This window comes from Aulonocara sp. 'chitande type north' Nkhata Bay, linkage group LG11 (assembly GCF_057382095.1).
Source record: "Aulonocara sp. 'chitande type north' Nkhata Bay isolate Kocher_YH1m ecotype deep benthic linkage group LG11, A_spYH_male_GT1.1, whole genome shotgun sequence".
Taxonomy (NCBI): domain Eukaryota; kingdom Metazoa; phylum Chordata; class Actinopteri; order Cichliformes; family Cichlidae; genus Aulonocara; species Aulonocara sp. 'chitande type north' Nkhata Bay.
This window is the reverse complement of record NC_141354.1, coordinates 34,590,298-34,605,606: the sequence shown is the minus strand read 5'-3', so window position 1 is coordinate 34,605,606 and position 15,309 is coordinate 34,590,298. Positions and strand designations below refer to the sequence as shown.

At 38.2% G+C, this 15,309-nt stretch overlaps 1 protein-coding gene across 1 annotated transcript in view; it reads right to left on the bottom strand.

Annotated features, from left to right (window-relative positions):
- thsd7ab (thrombospondin, type I, domain containing 7Ab) overlaps nucleotides 1-15,309 on the bottom strand; it is a 204,973-nt gene that overhangs the window by 66,825 nt on the left and 122,839 nt on the right. Inside the window, exons 11-12 of the mRNA XM_086312316.1 lie at nucleotides 5,730-5,845; nucleotides 3,923-4,058 (exon numbers count right to left, since the gene is read on the bottom strand). Coding sequence (XP_086168442.1) covers nucleotides 3,923-4,058; nucleotides 5,730-5,845 — 252 coding nt within the window. The remainder of the gene's footprint in view (nucleotides 1-3,922; nucleotides 4,059-5,729; nucleotides 5,846-15,309) is intronic.

Below are 15,309 nucleotides of genomic sequence, written 5' to 3'. Positions count from 1 at the left end.
TAAACCCACAGAAGACCTGCGGTGCTGCTTCAAAGGAAAAAGGATAGATGCTGATCTTTTGGGGTCTTTTTTGTCTTTATATGATGTTTATTCATCAATAACAGCTACTTGCAGCAGCACTTTTGAACTACTTTTAATCCTGCCTTTGTTTTTTGTCTTTTTTGTGTAATACATTCTTGTATTGACCATGAAATAATGCTTCATCATCACTGTAATATGAACATGCAAAACAAAAAAGCACATTGCTATTAAATATGAACAAGCTTAAAATATGTTATTGTATTTTGCATTTTTCAGTGTTTGGGCTCTGTATAGGTCCTGTTATACTCGACTATGTTATCACAAGTGTCAGCTTTTCCGCATATTGTGCAGGCCAATACACAGGAGTGCCCAAACCTACTTTCTTTGTAAGACTTTAAAAGTTTGGTAGTGATCAAACATTTATTTTGCAAAATTAGAAATTTTTGGGCAGCACAGATGGAGGACATTTTTCTAAAAAGTGCACCCCTTTTGTCCTCAGACACAGCAATCCAAAAATTACTGTCCGTTTCAATTTTACTTAGTACACGCAACAAATAAAAAATGCCTCTCCTCCTCTGATATTGTGTGTCTTTTGGGCTAATGGTTCCTGAACATACGTTTGCACACAGGGATCTTTGTGTTTTGTTAAAATTGCACTTGACATGACATTTTCAATCTGTGACAGCTGAGATAGGCTCCCCCCCGTGACCTTGATGTGGATAACCAGAAGAATTCAAATGGATGAGGTTCTATAATGAAAGTCTTCTTTTTGCTTCACAATTTTTCTTTATATCTATATGCAGGTGATAAATTGCTTCTAATCTCCTCAGTATCACAAAGTAATCTGTTCTGGAGAATGAATGACAAGCTGCTTGAATAAAATAACAATTTTAACTCATGACCCCAGAGATGTCAATGTGCAATGTCCCGTTATCTTCTAAGTAAGTCTCTGATCTGGCTAATTCTGCTCTGAAGCATTCGACGCTTCCCTTTGCACACACTTGCCTTTATTCACTGCAGAGCCCAATGCTCTAACCAGTGATTGGACTAGAAAACTGACACTTTCTTTAAATGTCATGTGCTCATCCAGCCTTAAGACAACATATTTTTACTTCTAATCAGTATATGACAGCTCCATTGATCCAAGATTACAATGTACTCGCTTCTCTCCAACTATTTATTTTTTAGAATCTAAAACATACTATTTGTTTTTTTAACTTCTATTTCCAGCACATTCCACAAAAATGTTCAGCATGAGCTGTCAGGTGCATCTAAGCCATTTGTTATGTCACACTCACATCCTGAGTAAGCACAATGTTGCTCATGTCAGCCCATGTTTTTTATAGATATGCCCATAAAAGTCTTTATAATAATATATATTTTACAAAGAAACACCTTAAAGTCAGATATGATAATAAAAACTATGTTAATGATGTTGGCTAATAGTGCTAACATTAGCTTTACAAGCTAAAAAGATGAACAACTTAAAAGCCATAAAAATCTGAAGGTTTGTTTGTTTTTAGGGCTTAAAACATTAAAATGAAGTGGGAATGAAGTCTAATCAACGACTTTACCAACCCCTTTCTAACTGGATCTGATCCAAACACCTTGATACAGTCGATGTATATTCATTGACTGTACTCAAGCCAGTAAAAATCAATTATGGGTTAAATAAATCAATAAATGATAAAAAAAAAGTAAATAAAATAATTTATGTTCCAGATATGGGGGTACAATGAGAAACAAACAAAAAAAATAAAAATGCAAAAATCAAGTAAAAAAAAAAAAAAGAAAGTTCACAAACTGTCCTTTGATTACAGTAAAAACATGAAAAACTAACATTTGTGGATAAACAAACATTTGTGGTTGCACAACAGCTGACAAGAAGAGACTACAGAGGGTCATCAGAACTGCAGAGAAGGTGATCGGCTGTCCACTCCCCTACCTGGACTTAATTGCCAGCTCAAGATGTCTCTCCAGAGCCAGGGCAATTATAAAGGACCACCTCCATCCTAACCACCACCTCTTCAACATCCTGCCCTCTGGAAAAAGGCTCAGATCCATCAGGTGCAAAACCAACAGACTAAAGAACAGCTTCTTCCCGTGGGCTGTCAGAACTCTTAATGCAAACTAAGAGTGTGTAAAGACTTCCCCAACACATCCACCCTGACACTGCTGTTGATCATCTATGTGCAATATCTCAGTCTTTCCATGTTCTGTGCAATATTTTTGGCTCATGTGCAATTATTTTGGTCCCAGTCTGTTTCAATGTTTCCTACACATACACCACGTATATAGTTCCACTCACATATGTATACATATACACTGTTTTTTATTTTATTCTCTTTATTTAATTATTTATTTATTTTTTGCCTTCGTTGTATATTGGTTTCTCTTCTTCTTACTTTAGCACCTTTGTGGTTCAGCTACCCAATTTCGCTGTGCAAGAAACTGCACAATGACAATAAAAAGCTCTCTAAGTCTCTAAACAGGTGAAGTTCAGGTTGGACCTGTAAGCAAACTAACACTTGGGAGTTTTCAAGAGCTGCATATTAAATCATATAAAAGTTACATCATCGTGAAATAAAACATCAGGTTGTCATAGCTAGAGCAGTTGCATGTCTAGTCAAGCATCATAGTCCCTCTTCAGTTAAATGAATTATTCTCATTTTAACATTTATGTTATACATGATGCAAAGTGCTGCATATTTCAATGGCATTTTAAACATGATTTGACTGATGACTTATTAAACACAGAACATGTGTTATAGTTTGTTTTTTTGGTTTTTTTTTTAGCTTTTTAAAAGCTCTTAAACTACACACAAACTATTTGTTTGGCCAGTATTTACAGTCATCCATTACAGTGTGCTCAGTTTAGAAACGTTTTTTTCTGTGGTTTAATCAACGAGTCACCAGGAAGATACCTGCTCACCACAAAGATAGAATCAAGTTGGTTGCAGCACCTTGTCACCATAAGAAAGGATAGCACAGCTACATGGCACAGCTTGGTTTATATAACCAGAATATCCAGGTTTCTTTATCACAGAGTAAAACCCCGCTACCACTTATTGCTTTTTTGTCATATTTAATCAAACTGTGTAGACTTTCACCTTTATTTTCACACTTTTTTGAATAACATTTATTAGAAAAAAGTAAAGGAAAAAAGTTAAATTGCGGTGGAAAAAAGATTTCAATTTATATTCTAAGATAAACTCTCGACACCACGGAAATGTCACAGTCTGAAATTAATAAACTGGATTATTGGATTTCCCCCCGTAATTTTTCCTGATAAAACAACCTCGTTTCCAGTTTTCATCACTAAACTATTCATTTCTGACCAAAGGCTTTGATTTGAACACAAATTAAAGCCAAAGAGACTGATGAGACTGGCATAGATATCCAATAAGACAAAACGCTGACATTATTTTTACTTTATCTCATTAGTTAGTCCATAACTTACATCTATTTTGTCTCTCATGGTGGCAAACAAGGAGTTAACAAGAAAGTGTGCACCTATAAATAAACACATGCAGCTGGTATTTTGAGAGGTGGGAACAGAAAGTCAGACTGACAGAGTTTGCAGGTGTAGAGAAAATCTGTATCTTTATATCATAGTTGAATCTTTTGATGTTTGTTAAATATTCTAATAAATTATTAAATTAAAACTTGGCTGTTTGGGATATGCTGTTGGTTTGTATTTTGGCTTTTTAGGGCTGCAAGTGAAAACCATTTAAACACAAAAGTAGAGCATAGAACAAAAAACAACAACAACAAAAATCTGTGCAATGAGCCTCAAGGTTTAAACATTTTAAAACCCACGGGTACATTGTCCATGTGACAAAACATTCAAACAGCAACAACAGTGTTTGTCGACACCTGAAGGCGGCTGTCGTGCGCTTACCTGAAACCGGGACAGATTTTGGGGACCTCACAGTCCCTCTCTTCTTCGAGCACCTCTGGACATTCCTGCCCTCCGTTGGATGGCATCTGGATGATAAGACGTTTCCTTGATTGCTTTTTCTTCACAGCAATACCAGCTGAAGGGACGCAGACAATTAATGAATTAAATTAAGAAATATGATGGAAAAGTGATGAGAAAAATGTCAAAATGATAAGCTGACTACTCTGTTAATAATCCTTGAAGAATGGACTTGGAGACTGCAACTGCCAATTCTAATTGGACAGCCAGCGTCAAAATCGCACACTTGTGATTACTGGGGATATCAAGCCAACAACGATGATGCGGAAAAATCCCATTAGACCTTGGAACTGACTCAGATTAAATTTATGGTATTTACATGTGTGGCGATGCCCTCGAGTAGTTCATTAAGTTGAAACAAGCCTCTGGATAGCCCTATACTCTGCTTCAAACCTTTCTACGTGGGTGGTGTGTAATTCTCTGCACAAGGTTAAGATATCAACAGCATCAAATTAAAATGCACTACCACCAGTAAAGCATGCTTAGACCGAAGAGATTTATGCCACCGTGTCACAGGAGGAGGTCATCAAAATACGGATGATAATGATTTTCACTCGTAAATCAACTTAATGTTTTTGCCACCACTCAACAGCTTGGGCAATGGCCGCCTGACGAAGGTGACCTCATCTGAAAACGTCTTCCTTTCACCGCTTGAAAACAACAACACCGACCACTTGCTGGCCGGAGCAAGCAGACTTGCCAGGCCCACTAACGGAGGTCAGCCCAAATGTTGTCCTACATGCCAGTCTATCAAATTAATGATCTGTAACGAGGCATGAGAGCATGTGTTTATGTGACAGTCATTGTCTTCAGCTCAGTGTAGGCCAACCCAACTCTAGAGTTGTTGCACTTAGTCAATTAAAATTAGCTTCTGTGTTTTCCATTTTGTTATCTTTTATTATTATGTTATTACCAGCATATTATTGTCACCTCTGTCAACTATGATTGGAAATATTGTGACTATCCTGAAACCACCAAGGCCTGACTGACTGAATAAAGTACTTTTTACAACATAGAGGAGTTTGGCACAACTTCACCCAATTCCAAGAAAGTCTAAAGAGGCCCAGCAACATTTTCAGTATAAAGAACAATTTAATGATTTGACCAGTTTATTTCGGCTTGCAGCCTTTATCAGGGCAAAACATGTTACAGGCCACATTTTAAAAAGCAAAAAAATTAAACAACCAATCACATATGTTCAATGTGCTCATCCACCAACCAGACACCAGCAAGGAGGCTAGGCCATGTGGTCATGTGGTATAAAGCCAGTCTTGGAGAGTGTCCACTATAAAAAATAAAACCTGGTACACACCCTGTTTAGCATTTAAACAGGACAAATCTAAATGAAGGGCAGTGTTTTAAGTTTTCCCCATCAATGTCATATACAACCAGTACAAGTGACACAAAAACAAAAAATAGAATGAAGAAAAGTAACATGTATGTAGATGCTTATTATTTAAAAGTACAAGCTAAGAAAATAAAAAATAAGAGATAAAAACATGAGAATGAAATTAAAGATGCATGATGAAAATACAATACCATAAATAAGCTGGTTTAATGGGAAAGTTGTCGGAGAGGACTTTACTTATTTAGACTTTATGTTCTTCTGTGTGTGCAAAGAAGCAGGGGAAGTTGTGCTGGAAACTTTGTTTCTTCAATACTCTTGAATTTTTTAACAGCAGCAACAACAGTTATCTATGAGCATGAATCGTTGTTTTTTCCTTCATACCTGCATCACATGTAATTGGACACGTTGCCCAGTCACTGAATGGGGTCATGATACAGTCCTTCTTGCAGGGCAGCTGGCATGGTCTCATTGTGCTTGGGCGAGGACCGTCTGGACACCTAAGCAAAAACAAAATCTCTTTATACATTCATCAAAACACAAGAGCATGAAGTCTAAACCTAAAAAGATTTACTCCTAAGAAAATAGTAATTTTGATAAAGCCAATGTATCTGACTAAATCTTTAATCTGTGGGTGCTGAGCAAGAACACTTCTTATGGGCTCTTTCTCTGCACTGGTTGTGTTACGTTGCCACAGCTCTGTACCAAACGGGCAGAGAAGCAGATGTCCATGTGGACCCTCATGCTCACCATTCAATGAAATTTATATCACTCAAACCTAAGCACACTCACAGACACAAAGAGTATAATCAAGGGCAGAATTTTTTTTATCATTTTAAACCATTGTTTTTCATTATTATCAAAAATCACAACATTTTATAGCAGAGGAATCCTTTAAATTCACTTAATGTGAATCCCTGTGAATAAAAGAAAAGAATTCATTTGCAGTAAGCATAGCAGAGCAGTGGTTCTCAAAGAAGGGTCTGGAAGCTTCTGGGAGACAACAGCCACAAGGTCCATAAAAATCATTTAGCTATAAATTATAAAATTGTACTCTATTATTTAAAAAGGGTCACAAAGAATAAAGGAAGCACTCTTCAGTGAGGCAAATTTTAGTGTTCAAAAAGCTAAATCCAGGAAATATTGCTAAATGTCTCAAGTGTCAGCATAACCCAAGACAAACAACTAAGGCACTCTGTCTTCAAGTGGAATTGTATTTTTAGTTTGCTCTTTGATCATAGTAGAGAAAAAACACAAGACAGATGACAGGTGCAAATCTACAGATGGGAGCAATTTATACCAAAACAAGCATACTGTGTCCTTTACTCCCACCCACGTTATCTTTGAGCCAACAGAAACTCTGCTTACACAAATCACATTAATGTGTCTCATTGTATTTAGAATGAAAAACTTCAGAATATCAATAGTTTCTGTGGTATCTTGCATTAAAAATTGTATCAGAAATAATATTTATAATTTTGAGAGATCTCTGGAAAATTGGATCCCCTGCAAAAAGTCATTGGCTACAGATAATTGAGTATGCCTACTGTAGACATAAAGAGAACCGCAGGATGAAGATAAAACAATATACGAATGTTGATGAAGTCATCACACGATGGTCCCATAAAAATAAAAAAAAGAATATTTCATTAGCACTGATATAAACATCATACTTTTGTCCAGTGTTTCATTTCGCTTTCTAATAAGGTTTCTTTTCAAAATAAAAGATCTTTAAAATATATTTTTATTGACTGCGTGCGTGATCACTGCTGCAAAACATGATGGTTTATTTAAGATATCAGAACTTGTAATGAGGGAAAAATTGAACTGAGTAACATTTAGATCTTCATGGCTCTTTTAATCTTTTGGCAAAGCATTTTACAGATATCAAAGGAGTTGCCAAACATGTGTTTTTGTGATTTCTGGAATTGAATTTAACATATTTGCAGCCCTATAACCAAAAAAATATAGTGTGTAGATTTAGCTGTATTTTTCCCCCCAACTTAAACCCACCCCCTATAGATTTTGGCATTTGTACCTAAAAAGACCAAGCTGACACTTAACCATGACAGTTAAAAATATAAACCATGCACTCACGCTTTAATAAATATCAACTGAGAGGCTTGATGCAGCAACCATCTGGGTAGTGCTTGAATACACAATGTAATTATTCTCGCCTCAATCTAGGGCAATAAAAACCTCTGTAATTACTTTCACTTTATGACTGATGTATGCCATCTGGATGACACATAGGAAAGGGATGGTTGTGTAACCCACCAGAGCATTGTTAGCATCACAGGAAATGTCTAAAAGCACTGTGTTTGTTTTACAGTAATATATCTCTGTGAGGAAACTTTAACTCACTGAGCTAAAGTCAGCCAACAGGCCTGAGGATAAAATTTCCAGTTTAAATGGATTCAGCTATCAGTGAGTAATAATCCTCGTGGTCAAGCCGAGGTTTTTCAAAACAGAGGTTATGTTTAATCTTCAGGTCCCCTGTGCATAAACGAGACAAAGATAAATAGGTCACGACAAACCTGCTGGAAGACATCTTATCTGATCCCTCGCTGCTCTTGCAGTTGGACGTTACGACTATGTTTCCTCATCCCACTGCTGACTTCTGATCATCAAAAGAGGTTTAACGCTCTTTTGAATTAGTGTTCTCCACTGGGTGTTTCATACTTGTTAGCATGGTGTTATCAGAGAAATGATAGGGAGCCTCCCTGGCAAAATGTAATATTGCAACAGCAACACAAGGAGAGATTTATTTTTAATACCAATAGACAGAGCTAAATCCCTCTTGAGCGGAACAAATCCTCGGTTGTCTTCATAAAAGTGAATGGTCCCCAGGAAAAAAACAGCTGTGGGGAGGATACATTTATGTCTTCTGCTTTTAACTGATGGCTGGGTCCATAAAGAAGGGAATAAACAGGTGTCTCTCTTGAGAACACTTCAACACGATGGGAAGCTGTTAAGAACTAGTGAACCTGCTACCGCAAAACAATCTCCACACTCGACCCCAGCATGAAAAAGGGTTTTTATCATTTTCTCAAGAGCCTGTAGGGATCAACACGTTCTCCATCAAGGGAGACCTGGCACAGAGAAGACAGACAGCATAAAGATATCTTCAAGATCTAAATAAAATCAAAGTGTATATAGAAACCAACACCAGCTTAATAACCAAGTACTAGATCTCAAACATGTACCAACCCAAATTAATCAATAAAATAAGTACTTCTTATTTGGTTAGGAGGAACTCACCAAAATAAAGTGCTGATTATGACACCATTAAACAAGTACTTAATGTGAAGGTGTGGAAACATTTCTCAAAAAGAAACAGGATGAGGAGCTGGGAAGGAAGAGGGCTGCAAAGAGGTGCTATGGAAGTTGCACCAACATCCTCCTTGCAGTTGATTTGGCAGCTAGCACTTTGTTGTGGATGGTCATAGTTTGCATGAAAGATGCTGACTTGTCTGCAAACACTGTTCAAAAGGTGCAACTTTTACTCTAGAATTACTCTAGAAACAGTCCCCATTTCTGGTTTGTGTTGTACTTTTTACAGTTTCTGTACTGCATGGTGAGTACAGACAGATAAGTGGATGTCTTCCATTCAAAGTGTGAGAAGCTGTGGCAAGTTTTTGCTAATTACCAAAGCAATTTCAAGGAGGTAGCCCAAAAACTTCCTGCAACCATTTCCCAACTAACTGCTAGGGAAACATTATTCCTTACCAGAGGTAGAGGGTCGTTATTTGGGCTTGTGTGACTGCAGTCTTAAGTAGCAATCCTCATTATGAAATTTGCCAATAGAAAGGTTATGGAACTGATCAGTTGATCAGCTATTTGTTAGCTTGACTTTTGTGGCCTTCCTGAATTCAAGCTATGTTCAAACTAGACACAATTTGCAGAAACATAGTGACCAGAGACCATAGAACAGCAATGATATTTTATGAGTTCAAGCGACTATGGGAAAAATAACCACTGGCAATGGGAAGGGGGCGGGGGGGGAGCAAGAAAATATTTTTCTCAATTTCCAGGCGAGTGGCTAAAGTGATTACCAATTAGAGAGAAGAATACTGTTGATTGATATGTGACCTGGGAGTAACTACATTACAGGGTCACCTAGGCAACTGGGGCCAGGGATGTTTGCAAGCAACCACCCGTCTTTTTCTAAGCAATGGATGATGAGTGTACCACTTCCAGTGTGTATGCAGCTCAACAGTATGCATGAATCATTGGACTTCTTCTGTTTACTTATTGATTCCTTGAATATGTGTCAAAGACAACCCTTTCTCTTTCTCATTTGGGATTTCTTTAATACTGTGACACAAACGAGTCTTAAACAGACGAGATTAAACCTCTGACCTTGTTAAATTCTTCTCATACTCAAAAATGGTAAAAGTCAGAGCATGAATTATAGTTTAACCCTTTTGGGATTGTGAAATCTGAAAAAGCCATGATAGTTCTGTTTAGGTTAAATACTACAACTTAAATACAACTTCAGTTTTGCCTTCGATCGAGGAGAAACACACTGTGAATACTAAGAGAGACCTTAGAGGACGAAACAACTCCTTTCTGAATTGCAGACTGCTTGCCTTTTCGATTTCACCTTTTCAGTGTTCCCTTTGGGTCTGAACACACAAACAAGCGAGCGTATGTTCTGGTGAAGGCGGCCTTTACCGGAACAACAATCTTGATTGGTGTTTCAAATGCCTCAAACAACTCGTGTTTACATTTTCCTGTAAGAATGAACTATGGCTGTTGTTTCTCAGAAGCAGGTGGAGTCTGTGATTAAAAAAACGTGCGTTCACATCACATTTTGAGTCAACACTGAAGGCTTTTTCCAACCAAAACTATGATCTTTTCTAAACTACAACAAAGATGCTCTGCTTCCCCCAGCAAACAAAACCTAAACAAGCAATCACTGCTTCTTGTCAAAACTTGGACAGCACTGCAAATACAACACTCGCATAGAGTACCAGCTCAATTTATAGGACAAATCAGTAAATGTTACTTTAATCGTGTAAAGGCGTATATATGAATATTGTGGGACACATTTTTAGACCATTAGGTGGCTACAAAAGGCACATTGGAACATATAGGACGGACTTTTATCCTGCAGTTACACTTAACCTTTACAATAGTACCCAACTCCAGGTTGAAGTTAGTTCAGGAGATTTAGGCTCTAACTGTAGTTACTTACAAGGTATTACACAATCTTGTCTTCTTAAGTCTTAATCTTAAGGTAAGGTAGGTCCACTCGGCATTGCATTTGCATAAATAAGGATTCATCCTTAAGATAGAGAGAGGATGTGTATATAAATGAATTCAGGGAATGGGATTTAAGTTTGAATTTGGTTCATCTGGTTCTGCCAGATGTTTCCTTCTATTGAAAGCAAGTTTTTTCACCTAACGCTTGCTCCTAGTGGACTGTGTGATTGTTGTGGTTTTCTCTCTAATATTGTAGATTCCTTGACTCTCTAGTTTACATTACATGCATTTTTGTGAGCTCTTGTCAGCAAACAGAACTGGTTTGCTTTCCATCTGTGAATAAAATGTTGAGCTCTATTATTTTTCAATTCAGTTTATCAATGTAGTAATCACAAGTGGCCTCACTGTGATGCAAGGTGAACTCCTAGACTGGTATAAAAGTGGGACTGTGTTTAGGTGTTTGGAGAATCTTAATAAGAATAGGTGGAAACAAATGTCAGTGAAAGGTCACTTCTGATAGCCTCCATGTTTGAGATTTCAATTTGTGAATTTAGAATGACTGGGAGAACACAGTAACATTTGCTCTACATATAGGGCAATGAGTGGACTCATAGCATGTCTCTGTCTGCAGAGAAAACAAACCTGTGTGCCACCCACTCCCAATCCCCTCACTTATGTCTAATTATATTGTAGCCTCGCTAATGGCGGATATTATCCAAATTTAGACAATTAAAATTCAATTAAAATCCAGTTTCCAGAAAGAAAGAACGGGCAATGTTTGTTGGCAAAGCGCAACACCAGCCAGAATACTTACAGCACTATGCCTGTCTGGGAGATTCACTCTGTGTGGGTGTGAAATCAAGCTATAATATTGTTATTTATGCATTTTTCTATCATGTATACATTTTATCATTCCAGTGTGTTTTCTTTCTTTTTTCTCCTGGTGTCATTGTTGTCTTTAATATTCAATTTATTTATCCTTGCTTGTCACGTTGATTTTATTGTTTGTTCGAGGAATAAAATTCTTATTTACTAGGTGCTTGGGGTATAATATCCCAGCCGCACAATTTCCTATTCTAGTCTTTCCTTTTTCTGTGTCTTCACTTGCGTATATCACTGGGGAAATGCTCTTCACTGAAATGAATCCAATAATAGCATCTGGTTTAAACTGACTTGCTGGTTCCAGTCAGTGTCACAAACTCATTATGATGTTTAAACGTAATGATTTGTAGTGAGCCGAAGACATGGCACTGGGAGCTTGTCCCAAAGCACGACATCAAGATGAGCAGCCAGGCTAATGCTCATGTTTTGCTTGCTGCTATTAACGCGATGAGTAATCTGTTCAGCGAGAGGCTGTTTTCGAAAAACGAGCAGATGGTTGAACAGGATGAAGATTCGAAGCAAAGAAATGTCAGTAGTTTTAAGTGTACGCACACAAAAACATGGTCTGGTGGGAAAAGATAAGGCCTAATTAATTTCATTATCAAAACGATGGACAACAAAACAAGAACATCATTAGTTTAATTTAGCATAAAAGTATTGCAGTTCTTCAAGGACCCTTTCACTAGCATCTTATGGCCCTCCGTCTCAAGGGCTTTTAGCTATCTATCATAGTCAAAACCAGAGTAAACACAACCTCCGTTAGAAAACATGGCAGGAAGATGATTGACTGGGCTTAATACAGCTACTGTCCAACATCATAATCATGAATCATTCATTTTCACAAATTCCACAGCATCAATGTGATTATACAAACGCACAGTCGGTGTGTGTCAGCACACACTGTCAGAATCAATAAGCAGATGTTATTGTTTTTTTCCCCCTCACACCACAACAGCTTTCTCAATAGGGATGATCGCAGCCCAAGCCCGAGGCACTGACATATTTGTCTCTGTTGTGTCTTTGGGCTTTGACAGTCAGTGTTTGTGTATGGGTTGCTTGCGCATGTGCGACTGTGTGTACGAGGGTGACATGCACTCTGTGAGGTTCACTGCCTGAGACTGTGGGAGGAAGACAGCACAGATCTATCTGTGAATGAGACGGGGCACATCTGCATATGGAGGGTTCGGGCGGCCATGTTTGTTTGTTTTGCTGGGATCCCACGGGTGCACTGATCAAGAGTACCTGCCAGTTAGATTGTGCCAGATGAAGACATGTAGAGCAGGAAAAAACACAAACAACAACAAAAAAAAAAAACAAACATCTGTGTCTACTCACTCCTAGGAAAAAATGCCAGTGATGAAAACAAGGCCTGGAAACCAGAGCCGTCACAACATTCTGGACAAGGAAAAAGTGGTGTAAAATAACGTGCTTTTATAAAACAGAAAATTTAATCTCGAGGGGTTATTATACAATAACAAGGGCAGACTACAACCACGTGACAAGTTAAGGGAAAAATTGGATAAATAATTGGAAAAAAAAGGAATGCAAATGGCTAAAGGCATGAGGGATAAAAAAAATCTTATGATCTTTGAAATTTCATCACATCACAACTAGGGATGGGTACCGGTATCGTTCTGACATAAACTGTAGTAACCAGACCGAAAAGCAGCGCACCTTTCGGTGCTTTATTTCGGTGCGTTTTTTTCCTGAGATGTCATACACTTTGGATTCTAGCCAATCATTTTACCTTTCCGAGGATAGTAGGCGGGCCCAGGTACGTACGTTCCTTTAGAGCAGAGCTACTGATTAAAAATGCCCAAGGTGAAGCGGTCAAATTCTGGCTGTACTTCACAACAAAAGATGCAAACTCAGCAGCCTGCAACAAGTGCTTTAAGGTGATACTGTGATACTGTGCAAAGGAGGTAACACCTCGAATCTGATGAAACACCTGGCGACGTATAGCATTTTGTTAAAAGCCGAGAAATGCGCCGTATTTGATAGCTTGCTGCGAGACTTCACACCGAGCACATCTACTGCGGGTGTGGTGCCTGTTATCGGACCCGGAGTTAGCAACATCCCCCAAAAACCCGAAGAGTAGAGTCCTGGCCCCTAGCCCTGCCAGTGTAGCAGAAATGATGACGGATGATGACGGCAGCAGCAGCCGTTCTTCTCTGCGTGAGTAGCTTAATGTTGTTCGTGTGTAATTTACGTTGAGTAGGCTCACCACGTTATTACATTAATGCATGTAAGGTGAACTAGCAAACACCGTCGTAGTTACATGCGGCTTTCTTCTTGTTTGATGGCAGATACTCCCTTCACCCTGGCCAAAAAGGTTAAAATGACCAAAGAAAAAGTGGAAAACAGTTAAACATGAGAGGTTTTTGGATAAAGTTTGTGTTTTTTCCATTGATTAAGCACTGCTTCCAGCCAAGAGTGATACCATAAATCCCCTATAGCTGCAGAAAAGGCTAACATTGTTATCTTTTCACAAAAAAAACAGCTGAACATGAGAGGTTTTTGGACCAATTTTGTGTTCTCCATTCTTTAAGCACCGGTTCGAGCACCGTTTATGCACCGGCACCGTTTCAAAAGTACCGGTTTGGTACTGGCATTGGATAAAACCTAAACGATACCCATCCCTAATCACAACATAAATGAACATATAAGGGAAAATGATGGAGCAATTATTTTTAATTATTAAACAGAATTTCCACCATTGTAAATCAGGCATTCTCTCCAACTGTTTGACTGGCGTGTAGGCTCTATAAAGGGTCACCTTGTAGGCCTTGTAGTGAGTAAATTCCCACTGTACACACTGCTATTGCGCGTCTCATGATTCATCAGTTATTGCAGGACACACTATCACTTATATGTGAAGGGAAATAGAGTTGTGGCTTGGTTTGTATCTATGATTATATGGGAGAGAAAATGGTGTCACCTCCCTATCAGAGGGGATTAAATCAGATAAATTAATTATTTTCAAAGTCAAAAGAAGATTGTTATTTCCACCTGCAGTTACTTAAATTTGTAAGTACGGCTCTGGTATTGCCGTTATTTTGAGTTGTAGAATCTATAACAAGCGTCACTGAAGCTTTTTCTCAGTCCATGTGGTGGGTAAATCACACACTGCTACTAATATGTGTTTTACTAAAAGTAGACCTGATGAATCTTCTCTCGCTGAACTAATCGCTTGATTTATAGAACAAAAAGGTCAGAATTCTTTAAGCAGTGAATGGGAGGCTGTAAGGTGCTTGTACAAGTCCAAGAAAGAATCAGCATATTAGAAAACCATAATTTGAAACAACTGGGAACAAGAAAGAAGGAACTCGTGACAATAGATACTATACTGATAGAATAAAGAACTGAGGTGGGTTGCGGGTTGCCAAGTAGCAGAAGCAAAGTAGCTGTGAGCAGGCTAAAGCAGCTTAAATAATGCATCCAGCAGTATATCAGTATTTGATATTCGGATGCACTAAAGTACTTTAGCCAGGATTGTAGCTGCGCTTGACTTTTTGGCCTGTCTGAACTGACACTAGGCTTATTTTCTGCACCCCCCCCCCCCCCACAGTAATGGATTAAAGGATTGTCCAACTAACAGAACAGCAACTGCTCGATTTTCAGTCCACACACTAATGAATGAATCTAACTTTCTCAACTCTAGTAACAAGCTGTCTCACTTTAGTCTTTTCCTGTTGTTATCTCAGGGTGGTAAATATTACATAAAGTGTGGAACCATTATAAAAGATCAATTAAGTTATTTTATCTTTGTTTCATTTTTCATGTTTGTCGGAGCACATTTGATGTTTGGATTAGGAGCAGGGTCCTATAAGGTTTGACTGAGAAAAAACAGTCTCCAGAACATTAACAGAAAAAA